General features: G+C 40.5%; 1 protein-coding gene across 1 annotated transcript in view; it reads right to left on the bottom strand.

Annotated features, from left to right (window-relative positions):
• LOC141301439 (serine/threonine-protein kinase BRSK2-like) overlaps positions 1-14,805 on the bottom strand; it is a 92,209-nt gene that overhangs the window by 22,177 nt on the left and 55,227 nt on the right. The window contains exons 14-16 of the mRNA XM_073831665.1: positions 6,922-6,982; positions 4,782-4,989; positions 2,006-2,054 (exon numbers count right to left, since the gene is read on the bottom strand). Of these exons, the coding sequence (XP_073687766.1) occupies positions 2,006-2,054; positions 4,782-4,989; positions 6,922-6,982 (318 nt within the window). The remainder of the gene's footprint in view (positions 1-2,005; positions 2,055-4,781; positions 4,990-6,921; positions 6,983-14,805) is intronic.

The raw sequence follows: 14,805 nt of genomic DNA, 5'->3' as shown, positions 1-14,805 counted from the left end.
CAATTTACACTCCATACACCATAATAAAAACCAGATTTGCAAATTTTACAAATTTATTAAAAATAAAACACTGAAATAAGTACATTGCATAAGTATTCATACCCTTAACTCAGTACATAGTTAAAGCACCTTTACAGCCTCAAGTCTTTTTGGGTCTGATGTGACAAGCTTTGCACATCTGCATTTGGCAATTATCTGCCATTCTTTGCCTCACCTTTTCACCTCTCAAGCTCTGTCAGCTTGGATGGGGGCTGGCAGACATTTTCTAGAGTCCTAGTTGTTCCAGTCGTCTTCCATTACGGATAATGGAGGCTACATGCTTCTGTGAGCCTTCAATGCAGCAGATTTGTTTCTGAACTCTGAACTCTTCTGAACTACAGGCAGTTATCTTGACCTCAGGACTTGGTTTTTGCTCTGATATGCATTTTCAGCTGTTAGATCTTTTCTGAGAGGTGTGTGCCTTTCTAAATCATACTCATTCAAATGAATCTGCCACAGTTTAACTCCACTCGAAGTGTAGTAACATCTAGAAGCAATATGAATGTTCCTGAGCTAAATTTCGAGTGTCCCAGAAAAGGGTATGAATACTTATGCAACGGGATCTTTTCAGTTTTTTATTTCTAATAAATTTGCAAAGTTGTTACAAACCTGTTTTGTGCTTTGTCATTATGGTGTATGAGTTGTAGATTGATGTGGGAAAAAAAAGTAATTTAAAGCAGTTTAACATAATGCTGCAACAAATGTGAAAAAAATGAAGGGGTATGAATACTTTTGCAAGGCACTGTATATGTTTAATACATTTAAATTTTGCCATCTTTCAATGAATTATATTAGTGATCATTAAGAAATACATCTTTTATATTTATGTACTCATTTATGTTGTGCACTGTATTTCTGCATTTTGCTACAATAAATTTAAGAGTATAAATTGCAGTCATATTTAGCAAAAGATACATATTATCAAAAATTAAAGCATCCCTGTTGATGAAAAAATCAAGCAAAACCCCTGGCGTTTAAACTAGCAGCTGTAATTTGGTCTCGTTTTAGCATACAAAGGAATAACCGTCTGTCTAAACATCGTTCTAGCTCTAAAAAGCTTCAGTCCGTCGCTGTTGTGTATCAACAAAGCACAGTCGCTCTCAACTTAGCTTCCAGAAACTGATTTATGGCAGAGGATGACAAAAGAAAGCAGAGAACGCCGCGGCTTATCCAGCTGGCGAGGAAAGCGAGAGAGAGGCGGATAAGTTATGGAAGACAAAATAGAAAACAAAAGAGGATGAGGCATCACTCCGTGTGGGGGAGAGAGTTTGTGACTGCTGTCTGCTGTGCGCTGAGACCCGCCTCAGTGGGAGAAAGATATGAGTGAGCTTCCATTAGACTGGAAAAAAAAAAAAGACTAAATGGTTTAACAGAGGAAAACATAACTCACAATGATTTCTGAAATGCTGAGGGGGTTTTACATCAACACTGTTGTTGGGTAAGTATTGTTCAAGGTCTGCTATTCGTCTTTTTTTTAGAGGATGTTTCTTGCCGGCTGTGTTTTGCGGTGTTTCCAGGATAAAACTGACTTAATGGTAAGCTGGAAATGCATTATGCATCCCGATAATGATAATAAAACCTGAAATCACCTATGCTGCAGGGACCTCCCAGCAGTACCAGTGATAACAGCAGCTAAATAAATGGAGTAAATAAAATTTACATTTAATTTATATGAGAATATTAATTAAAAGTACACTAGACCAAGTCTTATCATGCATGGGAAAAAGAAATAAAAAAAAAGAAATGAAAATAATAAAACTCCCAGCAGTAAGTGATTCAAGTATTCCAAGAATGTGCACTTTCTCTTAAATAAACAAATAAATGTTTGAAAAAAAAAATAAAATAAATAAAGCGTTCTCTCTCTCTCTCATAAAAAAAGTGCATGAAGCTCCAGAAAATAAGTATAATTAGCCTAATAAAAATAAAATAGCAGTCTGTAACATGCTATGAAAAGCTGTGTACTCACTCTGGGGAAGACTCTGGCGTGAGACTGGACATTTCCTCTTGAGTGGGAACTGTTCAGAATAAAGCAAGAATGTTAGCATGTTCCATTTCGTCATTTATCAACGTTGTGTATGATTTTCTTTGAATTAGTTTTTTAACTAATTCAACATCTCAGTATGTAGGACAGATATAATTATAGATGCATGCAAATGTGCATCGTTTGTGAGTATTTGTCACAAGTTTCCCGTTTAGTTTGGGATTAAAGGCTACGCCAACAATAAAACTGGATCATTAAGGGGTCACATGCAGGAGAAGGTATTTAGAAATGCAAACTGATGCTACTGAAACAACGTGAAGTGGTAACCATGGTAGCAGGCTTAATATTAGTTTACAGTCAGTATGTAAATGAGTGCATTTAGCCACAACAAGCCGTGAAACAGATCCAGTCAAACTGGAGGAGGTATAAGCTTTATTTCAGGAATGTAATGACTCAATGTAGAGTGACTACATTAGGTGGGATTTAGAAGATCTAGTCTAAATCATCTCTTTGTTGGCCACCCAAACAATTCCAGGTGTTTGAGACTTATTACTGAGCCAATAATGAAACCAAGATTATTTAAACACCCCAAGAAACAGCTTAAGAAAAAACTGTTTTCTTTTTTTTTTGCTGGCAAAGTTGAGGCATTGGAAAAGTCCAAGAGAAATTTAAGATAGGACTGTTTTTAAATAGCCATTAAGTCTTTAGTTTATGTTGCAGCCTGACATAACCAGAAGACAAAACTGTCTATGTCAAGTTTCGAGCAAATCAAGTGAAATCTCAAACAAAATTGGGCCAAAATGAAGTTTGTTTGCCATTCATTGCGGGACTCTGAAACAGCTTGTCAAAGTACCAGTATTCTGTACTTTCTGTACACCTTCGAGCAACCATTGGTCACTGGCAATTTAGTAATAGGTAAGTGTGCTTTTACATACTCATCTAAACGCCACTCACAGTAGTGTGGGTGCCTTCTGGATGTTCGTTAACAGTATATCATCTGGTCAGGGATGTCCAAACCTGTTCCTGGAGGGCCACTGTCCTGCAGAGTTTAACTGCAACACTAATTAAACACGCCTGAACCGACTAATAAAGGTCTTCAGACGCACTAGAAACTTCCAGGCAAGAGTGTTGGAGCTGGTTGGAGCTAAACACTGCAGGAAGTTGGACCTCCATGAACTGGATTGGACACCCCTGTTCTAGAGCCTTTTATTGGACAAGAATCTATAAGACAGAGGTTCTTAACTTTGGCCTTTGAGGTCTACTGTCCTGCAGAGTTTAGCTCCAACCCTCATCAAATACACCTGCCTGTAGCCTTCTAATGATTCTGAAGACCTTGATAGGCTTGTTCAGGTGACTTTGATTAGGGTTGAAGCTAAACTCTGCAGGACATTGGACCTCCATGAACTGGATTGGACACCCCTGCTCTAGAGCCTTTTATTGGTCAAGAATCTATAAGACAGGATCTCAACTCTGGCCCTCAAAGTCCACTGTCCTGCAGAGTTTAGCTCCAACCCTTATTAAAATACACCTGCCTGTAGCCTTCTAATGATTCTGAAGACCTTGATAAGCTTGTTCAGGTAGGTTTGATTAGGGTTGGAGCTAAACTTTGCAGGATGCTGGACCTCCATGAACAGGATTGGACACCCCTGCTCTAGAGCCTTTTATTTGACAAGAATCTATAAGACAAAGGTTCTCAACTCTGGCCTTTGAGGTCCACTGTCCTGCAAAGTTTAGCTCCAACACTAATCAAACACTCCTGCCTGTAGCCTTCTAATGATTCTTAAGACCATGATAAGTTTGTTCAGGTGAGTTTGATTAGGGTTGGAGCTAAACTTTGCAGGATGCTGAACCTCCATGAACAGGATTGGATTCTCCTGCTCTACAGCCTTTTTGGAAAAGAATCTATAAGACAAAGGTTCTCAACTCTGGCCATTGAGGTCCACTGTCCTGCAGAGGAGTTTAGCTCAAACCTTAATCAAACACCCCTGCCTGTAGCTTTCTAGTGATCCTGAAGACATTGATGAGCTTGTTCAGGTGAGTTTGATTAGGGCTAGAGCTAAACTCTGCAGGACGTTGGACCTCCAACACTAACCAAACCCTCGAGGTCCACTGTCCTGCAGAGTTTAGCTCCAACGCCAATCAAACACATCTGCCTGTAGCTTTCTAGAGATCCTGAAGACCTTGATGAGCTTGTTCAGGTGAGTTTGATTAGGGTTGGAGCTAAACTCTGCAGGACGTTGGCCCTCCATAATTGGTCTCCTCTGCTCTAGAGCCTTTTTTGGACAAGAATCTATACGACAGGGGTTCTCAACTCTGGCCCTAAGACAGAAGTTCTCAACTCTGGTTCCTGAGGTCCACTGTACTGCAGAGGTTAGCTCCAACCCTAATCAACCACACTTGTCTGTAGCTTTCTAGTGCAGGAAATTTGACCTCAAGGGTCAGAATTGAAAACTCCTTCTATAAGATAAGTTGATGATGTTTTACACTATGCACGTAAATGCATTATTCTTGGCAACTTGAGTATGATGGTATCTAGATTTGCCTCAAAACTATGGATTTAATGCCACACAACTGCAATTTTGATTTCATAGGGTCATGAATTGTAGCCTGGCCATCCATCCAGAGTTGTACCTTCCTTTGGCCCGGAATGCTGGGATAGGCTCCAACATCTCCGAGACCCTACTTAGGACAAGTGGTTTGGAGAATGCATGGATGGATGAATTATAGCTTTTTTACTATATCCACCAATTTGGCAAGATACCTTGCAGTTTCCTGCGGTGAAAGCGTGGAGAACCCAGGAAGCTGTTCTTGATGGAGTTGAGGCGCGTCTTCCAGGGCATTCCCCCAATGGAGGGGCTGGGGGGTGGCGTTGGGGTTGGCGTCCCTGCTGGGCTGTCCTTAGGCGTGTGCACGGGTGTTCCTTTGGGGGTGGGAATAGGACTGCCTCTTGGAGAGGGGTGGGGGGTCACCTGTATGGTGGGGATAGATTTGGTGGTGTGGTCAGAGCCGGGCACAGGGTGGAAGTGGTGTAGACGGATAGGAGAAAGAGGGACAACAGGCCTAAAGGGGACTGAGAGTTGAGGAGGTATGATGGAGGCTGGGGTTGCCCGCCGCACCAGTGGGCTTCCCGGTATACAGGGCGGTTGAGGTTGACATGGAGTCGATGGTTCTGATTTGGCTGTTGAAATGTGTTCAGGCTCAGATTCAGGGAGGGGGTTTGACCTGGCGGATTGTAAGGGTTTGTCTTTAGGTTTGGCTGGAAGTGTTTGGGTCTTTGGACAGGGCAAGAGAGACTCAGATATAGAGTTTGGTGTTAAGGAGTTAGAAGTTGGGGGTTTTAACTCATTTGAGTTTGGTTTCAGGGAGTCTGTGATACTAGAACTGGGGGACAAGAGCAGCTCAGTGGACTGTGGTGGGACACAGAACTTTCGGACAGGCTTTAGGGGAATGTGAGAACCAGAGCACAACACATTGAGATATACAGGCACAAGTCAAAGCATTGTGGGTAAAACACAAAAAAGGAAAGGAATAATTTAAGGAGGAAAAAGGAGCCGTGGTGATGCAGAAGAAACAAAAGAAGCGTGCAGTTAGCCAAGACCAGTGAGCGAAAGATGCACCAAGACTATTGTGAAGAGCAAATCAAGTCTTTTCAGGCACAGCAAAGTAAGCTGACAATGGGAAAATAAAAGGGATTTAAGAGCAAATTTTCTGCTGTGAAATGAGCACCTTGGGAATCAAACAAGAAATCATGTATGAGAGGTGTGGACAATGTAATTTGCAGTATGAATTTGGACTAACAAACTAACGTAAAAGAAATTCAAAGACTGCCTGCGTTCAACTTCTAAATTATGTGTAAACCTTCAAAGCTTGTGAGCATCTGTATATGAATGTCTCAAAACACAAAAGCTACCAAGCTGCAGAAATACTTCAAGCACTAATCATCTCTTCACAGTTGGAATGCAGAAAAGTAATCAAAGCAAACAAATTCACAAAAGTAACAAGCAGTACATTAACCTAATTTATGTCAAACATGAAAAGACTGTCTTCCAAATCCTCAATTTTCATGTGACATACAAAGGTTTAGAGTGAACTTCTAAATCGATTTCCACTTGGAATCAGCACTATACGTTGGCCAGCTTTAGGGTAAGGCCTCAGTAATCTGTGAGCCATCTTAAACAAGCCAACTGGAAAAGTTTAGCCAAGAGCTTCTGTGCAAATCAGTGGAGTGGGATTTTCTATGCCGTTCCTTGAGCTGGATTTCCAATAGGGGAAAGACAGAGAGCAGCAGACAGGATGAAAGCGTATATCTCCATGAAACAAAAACTGCTGTCTTTTGCAACTCACTCTTGCACAATTTCCTTTCTTGTTTACTTTGCTTGCTAGAGGCCAGAATGCTATTTCCAGGGTCCTACACCTTATGACTGGTGTTTTTTTTTTTTTTTTTTTTTTTTGACTGAGCTTTCAAGTCATTCATGAGTGCTGGATAAGGAACTATTTTAAACAAACCATTATTACCGGTCAATAAAACCAAAAATTAAACAATAAAAAACATGTTGATTTCTTCAATTAAGATAAACATTAAATTAAATAATAATTGGGAAAAAAATACTTATTTTTATTTCAGCTCAGGGTTAGTACCCTAGTAGTAAAACGATTAAAAAAAATTATTAAATAATGTTAATAAAGTAAATTAGTAACACTAAACAAACCAAAACCAACATAATCCAAATGAGTTTTTATGGAAATCAATACAATGCCACTAACCAAAGTTGTGCAGTACGTACAGTGCCCTTTCAACACAAAATGTGATACGTGATATGATTGCCATGAAGGTGATTGAGCAGATGCGTGCTGATTGGTGGACAGAGAGAAGCTGGCGTGCTAGGGGCGGAGTTACTCACCCGTGGGCTGCTGAGAGGGCTGGTGGAGAGTCCAGAGGAAGCGCCGCTGATGGACCGTGACCTGTGAGGACACACACCATAAAACACACGGTCAGATGCCGCTTACAGCTGAGAGGGGACAGGAAGGGACAAAAGGGCGCATGCGTGAAGGCTGATGTACACACGCAATGGAAGAAACAAAAAGCAAAACTGACCTCTCATTCTCAGATTAGTAAATCACATCAAGTAAATCAAGCTTTCTATGTCTTTTTTGTTTTTAAAAATTTGGTCACATCAGGCAATTTTATAAATGCCTATTAAAAGAGCATATTACATTTATGTTTTAAGTGCTATTCTATCTTCAGTCATAGTTGCATGATTCTGATCTATAATTTTTTTGTCAGCAGGTGTCCACACAGATACAAATCGAACATTTCAGTCATCTTCAAGAAAGAAGCACATCCATTATCAGCTTCCAGTCTGTCTTCAGCAGCACGGAGAGCTGCCCAACACGACTCTCAGCAGCTGTTCTTTCACTCTCACACATCCCTCTCATCCTGACACTCCTCAATCTTTTATGACATACCCATCTTTCTTCTTACAAACAATGCGCCACTGTACGGTGATATATCTAATGGTAATTTTTTAGGTTTAAATCAACAAAAGATTTTCAAAGTGGTCTCAGACATCTCCACCAACTTTCTTCTTGTCTTTCTCCCCACATTCTTATCACTTTTGCCACTGTGAATCTTGATCTCTGTCCCTGTGTCTCTCTGGATCTCTAATCCAGGTCAGTTGTCAGGTCTGTTTGGGATAAAAGCAGCCCCCTCGGCCCTATAGCACTGAGCCAGACAGCGGGCTGATCTGAGGCCCTAAAAAACAGGGTAAGCTTCACTAAAAACAACATGCAAGCCGTTGTGTCAGCAAGAGTCTCAATGTTTTGAGCAAGGGAAACACAAAACATTATTGCAAGAGACAGAGAAAGAAAAAAGACCTAAGGAAAGGTTTAAGTAACAGTTCACCAAATGAATGGCAGAAATTGTATTTTTGAAAATTTGCTGATAGTAAGAAGTTTTTAAGCTGAAACTGTGGTCCTTGGTGATTCAAAAATGAAAGGCAACAGCTACCGTCACTTTGAGGGTAAAAAAAAAGCATATTAGACCACCCAAAGTTAATACCCGTGGATCCTGATACAGTATCTTACAAAAGTAAGTACACCCCTCACATTTCAGCAACCACTTTAATATATCTTCTCAAGGGACAATACTATAGAATTAAAACTTGGATATATTTTAGAGTAGTCAATGTGCAGCTTGTATAGCAGCATATATTTACTGTCCTCTGAAAATAACTCAACATACAGCCATTATTGTCAAAATAGCTGGCAACAAAAGTGAGCACACCCTAAGTGATAACAGCAGTATGTTGTTTATCCATGCAAAACCACATGTCCTATTCATCATGTTTATGTTTTTGTCTGCTTGACACACCATACAAAGTTGTGTATCTTGTATCAGAGCAGTTAAAATTAGGTACTTTAAGTACAATTCTCTCATACTGACCACTGGATGTTCAACATGGCATCTCATGGCAAAGAACTCTCTGAGGATTTGAGAATTAGAAATGTTGCTCTTCACAAAGATGGCCAAGACTATTAGAGGTTCAGTAACACCCTGAAACTGAGTTACACTACAGTGATCAGGGTCATACAAAGGATTTCCAAAAACAGGAACAGGCCTTTCAAGGGTCGATCAACGAAGTTGAGCACTTGTTCTATGCGTCAGGTGCACAACCTGGTTTTAAAAAAACTGATGCTTGAGTGCTGCCAGCACTGCTTTAAAGGTTTCAGAAGTAGAAGGTCAGCTTGTCAGTGCTGAGACCATACGCCGCACACTGCAACAAGTCGGTTTGCATAGGCGTCATCCCAGAAGGAAGCCTCATCTGAAGCTGGCTCACAAGAAAGCCTGCAAACAGTTTGCTGAAGACAACCAATCCAAGAGCATAAATTACTGGAACCATGTCCTGCGGTCTGATGAGACTATAAGATAAACTTGTTTGGCTCAGATGGTGTCCAGCATGTGTGGTGATGCCCTGGTGAGGAGTACCAAGAAAATTGTGTCTGGACTACAGTCAAGCATCATGGTCTGGGGCTGCATGAGTGTTGCTGGTACTGTGGAGCTGCATTTCACTGAAGGAAACATGGATTCCATTATGTACTGTACATTCTGAAGCAGATCATGATGCTTTCCCTTCATAAACTCGGCCGAACAGCAGTTTTCCAATATGATAACGATCCTAAACACACCACTAAGATGACAACTGCCTTACTGAGGAAACTGATGCTGAAGGTGATGGGGTGGCCAAGTATGTCTCTAAACTTGAACCCTATTAAGCACCTGTGGGGCATCCTCAAGTGTAAGGTGGAGAAGCACCATGTGTCTAACATCCAGCAGCTCCGTGAGGAGTGGAAGAAGATCCCAGCAACAACCTGTGCAGCTCTGGTCAATACCATGCCCAGGATGATTAAGGCAGTGCCAGATAACAATGATGCGAACACAATATATTGACACTTTGGACAAGTTCACTTTTTTTCAGCTATTTTGACAATAATGGCTGTATGTTGAGTAATTTTCAGGGGACAACAAATCTATACTTCTATAAAAGCTGCACATTGACTACTCTAAAAATATATTCAAGTTCCATTTCTATAGAATTGTCTCTTGAGAAGATATACTAAAATGATTGCTGAAATGTTTGGGGTGTACTCACTTTTGTGACATACTGTATATTGAGGTCTTTTGGTGCAAAACAATCAGTCTGTGCAAAAAACTTAACATCATTTACAACATAATTACCTGTAACACTGATGCTCAGGCAAACATAAATTTGATTTTCTTCCACAATAATGCACCCAATAATGATGTAAAATGTGGATGTTTTACATGTCTAAAGCATTTTAAGTGAATAAACTCGTCTTTCTAAGCTCACATTTTTACATAAACAACGAGAAACCATAAAAACGTATAGTTCGGCCCTTTATTCAAGTGCTCGGTTCATGCATGCTCATATCAGTGGCACCACAGTCTTCGGTCCGAGTTAAAAATGTATTACAGAATCAGATATACGGCAATATTTTGGCTCATTTCAAGTCGGAGAGATTGTCAGGCGTCTGAATGTGAGTTTTGAACTGTTTCAGATGATTCAGTCCGATTTGGTGAACTGGTTGGTCTAGTTCACTAAAAAGAACCGGTTCAAGAGAATGTTTCATCCGTGAACCGGACATCACTCCGGACCTTTTGTCTGATGCTATGGATTGCAGTTAATAATGCTGTAAATAATGTTCAGTTTCTTGCAAAGATTGATTGTTTCACTTCATAAGACCTTTAATATATCATCAAGAGCCATTGGTATTCATTTTGTGTCGCCTATATATGCTTTTTTGACTCTCAAAGAAACGGTAGCCATAAATTTGCATGTTATGAATAACCCAGGAGCATGGTTTCAGCTAAAAATCTTTAATAAAAACTGTTCTGCTAAAGAAAAAAAACTCACCTACAACTTAAATGGCCTGAGGGTGAGTAAATAAAAGGAGTGGTTCACTTTCAGTACAAAAATGTACAGATAATGTACATAAGGGGGCTTGTCATCCAAGATGTTCATGTCTTTCTTTCTTCAGTCGTAAAGAAATTATGCTTTTGAGGAATACATTTCAGGATTTATATATATAATGGACTTCTATGGTGCCCCCGAGTTTGAACTTCCAAAATGCAGTTTAAATGCAGCTTCAAAGGGCTTTAAATGATCCCAGCCGAGGAAGAAGGGTCTTATCTAGCGAAACGATTGGTTATTTTCTGAAAAGATTTACAATTTCTATACTTTTTAAATTCACAGAGCCAGACAAGACGAGCATTTGAGGTTGAAAAGTTTACAAATTGTGGTGTTTACAAAAGTTTACAAAAGAGCCATTTGAAGCTGCATTTTGGAAGTTCAAACTCGGGGCACCATAGAAGTCCATTAAATGGAGAGAAATCCTGAAATGTTTTCCTCAAAAAAACTTTCCTTATGACTGAAGAGAGGAAGACATGAACATCTTGGATGACAAGGGGGTGAGTACATTATCTGTAAACTTTTGTTCTGAAAGTGAACTACTCCTTTAACAGCAAATTTTCTTTTTTGGGTGAACTATCGCTTTAAGAGAAATTATAAAATGGATGTTTATATTTAAATCAATAGGCTCAGCTAAAACCTTTTAATGAGTGGCATTTATCTCTTGTGTGGGTGTTTAGAGTTAATAGAGACGCTATGATGACTGTCAAATGGCTACACAGAAGCCAGCTAACGCTAAAGATAGTTATGATTATTGTGGAGTTATACAGGGGTGACTGGAGACAGACAGCACAGCAGCGTATGCAACGCATTAATTGCTAAACCTATATTTAGATGTGAAAGGCACTGGTGAATAATGAGAGCATTATAATCTCTGTTTACAGATAAATCATCACTATAAAAAGATAAAAAAGTGTTAGACAACTAAATGATTATTCAAATGAATCAGTTAATCGTTTTGGGATGCAGTTTGTTTTAAACTGCTTTGCTAAAATTAATTAGGTTACATTTTTTGACCTAAATTGAACCACGTAAAAACACTCACTTCACTTGCTCATGTACTTTACATTTCAAAAAACTTGCTCCTTCCCACATGCTTCGTCACACGGATCCAACTTTTAAAAATTACATTTCAAAGTCTCTTTTTAGTCTGACACACACTGATCTCAAGCTTTTTAAAGTCGATAAACAGCACAAAAACACAAATGATGCAACAGCAAGTCTGTTTCTGAGGTCGTTTCTAGTTCAAAAAGCACTGTTTTAGTAGGTAGTGAATTATGATACAGAAATAAGTTTGGCACTAAAACAAAACAGGGAAAAAGCAAGACAAAATTAAAAAAAATAAAACGAATTTAAAAAAACAATAAAAACAGAAAACAAAAAGACAAGACAAAAAATAAAACAAAAACAGAAAATTAAACAATAAAAGCAAAACAAAATGAAACGAAAAACAAGACACAAAATAAAAAGAAAATCACAACAAAACACAAAGATGCAAAACAAAATGAACAAAAAAGACACAAAACAAAAAAGAAAGAAAAAACACAAAATCCCAATACACAAAACAATACTAAACTAAAATCAAACAAAACAAAAGAAAAAAGAACAAAAAAGAAGTCACAAAAAAACCTGAACGAAAACAAAACAGATGCTAAACAAAATGAACAAAAAAGGCAAAAAAACAGAACAAAACAAAAAAACAGGACAAAACTAAAAATAAAACAAAAAACACTGAAAAAACAAACAAACATAAAGACACAAAAAACAGAAGAAAACCAAAACACACAACACACACTATAGAAAAACTAAATATAAAAACACACACACAAAACTAAAGAGAAAAGAGACAAACCAAAAACTGAAGAAAACCAAAACACAGACACAAAACAAAAATAAAACAAAAACAGAAAAAAAACATAGAACAAAAACAAAAAGACACAAAACAAAAACAGAAAAAAAAAACAATAAAAGCAAAACAAAATGAAAAACAAGATACAAAATAAAAATAAAAACACAACAAAAACATAACACAAAGATGCAAAGCAAAATGAACAGAAAACAAAAAAGAAAGGAAATAACACAAAACCCCAATACACACAAAAAAATAAAATCAAACAAAAAAAAAATACTCACACAAAAACAAAAAGACAAGACACAAAACAGAACAAAACAAAAAACAAGACAAAAATAAAAAATAAAAAACAAAAAGACACAAAAAACAGAAGAAATCCAAAACGTCTAGGTTATGTATGTAACCCCTGTTCCCTGAGGACAGGGAACGAGACGCTGCGTCCTGTCGGACACTATGGGAACTGCCTTCAGCATGACCGGTTCTGAAACAAGGTATAGAATAACGACAGTGAACTTGACACTGGCCGGCGCCAGCCCGTGACGTCATCAGCAGGTGCCTGCCTAGTATAAAAGCAGGTGCCTGAGAGCACAACACCATCTTTTTGTCAGACGGAGGTCTGTGCAGGGCCCGAGGCATGGCCCCGAGACGCAGCGTCTCGTTCCCTGTCCTCAGGGAACAGGGGTTACATACGTAACCTAGACGTTCCCTTCCGGAGGGAACTCTACGCTGCGTCCTGTCGGACACTATGGGAACGTTTATACCAACGCCGCCATGCCGAGGGATAAGTGATCAAACTGACTGAATGAGGAGTCAAGAAGGAAAATCACCCCTGCTTCAGCGAGAGTCGCTGGGGCCCAGTGACCTGCCACGCCTAGCTCGGCTACCTATGTATACTCAACACTGAGGGTATTCAGTGAGGCTGAATAGCCTGTGCAACCAGAACTACCCGAGTGGAGCTTCTGCTCAGAGGGAATCTACAGAGTGGAGGTCTCATGACCTAACTACACTTGACACTGACGATGGTCTGTGAGGCTGCATAGCCTGTGCAACAGGCCTGTCTAAGTGGAGATTCTCTGAGGAGTGGAGGCTTCAACGAAGAAAGCCTGGCAACACTCTGCGCCTTCCAGAGAGCAACTCTAAGAACGGAGGTGCCGTGGCACCTCTACACTCAAAACCTGGAGGTAGTCAGTGAGGCTGAGTAGCCTGTGCAGCAGAACTACCCACAAGGAGTTCAGAGGAGTGACTGCTTCAAAGGAAGCCAGAAAAGCACTCTGTGTCTTGCAAAGGAAAACTCTAGGAGTGGGGGTCTCGTGACCCATCTACACTTCAACACTGAGGGTAGTCAGTGAGGCTGAGTAGCCTGTGCAGCAGAACTACCTGAGTGGAGTTACTGCAAAGTGGCGGCTTTGGTAAGAAGAAGCCTGGTACCACTCTGCACCCAGCAGAGGACGACTCTAAGGATGGAGGTCTGTGACCTATCTACATCCAATACTAGAGGTGGTCCGCGAGGCTGAACAGCCTGTGCAGTCGGACCGCCTATTTCTAGTGAATCTCTGGAGGCAACGAAGGACTCTGAGTGAGTCTGGAGAGTGGAGGCTTCTGAGGAGAAGCCCGACAACATCTCATAGAAGGGAGACTCTAATAGTGGAGGTCTGATGACCTAACTACACTTCACCTACTACACTTCAACACTGCAGGTGTTCATCGAGGCTGAATAGCCTATGCGAAAGTACTACCTGAGTGGAGTCTGGAGAGTGGAGGCTTTCAAGGAGGGAGCCTAACACACCTCCGTGCTTTAGCAAAGAAGAACTCTGAGAGTGGAGGTCTCATGACCTATCTACACTCTAATCCTGAAGGTCATCCGCGAGGCTGACAAGCCTGTGCGACAGAATTACCTTCGTTTTTGGAGCTCCTCTGGAGAGTGGAGGCCTGAAGAGGCGTCGACACTCAATCCTGCTAGCAGTGCTATCTGGATTGGAGTTGAAAAAACTAAAAAGGTTTTGTACGAAACCAACTCAAACAATGGGACGGAGGTTTTACCTGCGTGACCCACACCGTGAAGGATTTTAGAAAAGGACCCGCCAGTGGGGGAAGACCTTTACCACCAACGTGGATTTGAGGAAAATGCGTGAGCGCATTTACCACACATGTGGATTTTAAGGAGTGCTCAAGGACTTGCGTGAGTAAACACCACAATGTGGTTTTAAGTAGGTGCCCAGAGCATAGCGAGAGGATCACCAGACTGCAGTCTCTAGACGATAGCAGAGCCTGAAAGCGGAGCTTCTGGAGAGGGGAGGCTTCAGCAGAAAGACTCTCTAAAGCGAGAGGAGGCCTACGACGCTCTCCCTAGGGAAACTCTTCAGAGTGGAGGCCTCAAGTGAAACGCTCTAGGCGAGGGGAGGCCTGACTACACTCGACGCTCAAGAAAAAGGCAGAAACTCACAGTA

This window comes from Garra rufa, chromosome 25 (genome assembly GCF_049309525.1).
Source record: "Garra rufa chromosome 25, GarRuf1.0, whole genome shotgun sequence".
Lineage (NCBI taxonomy): Eukaryota > Metazoa > Chordata > Actinopteri > Cypriniformes > Cyprinidae > Garra > Garra rufa.
Note: the sequence above shows the minus strand (reverse complement) of the source record. Positions and strands in the feature narration are given on the sequence as shown.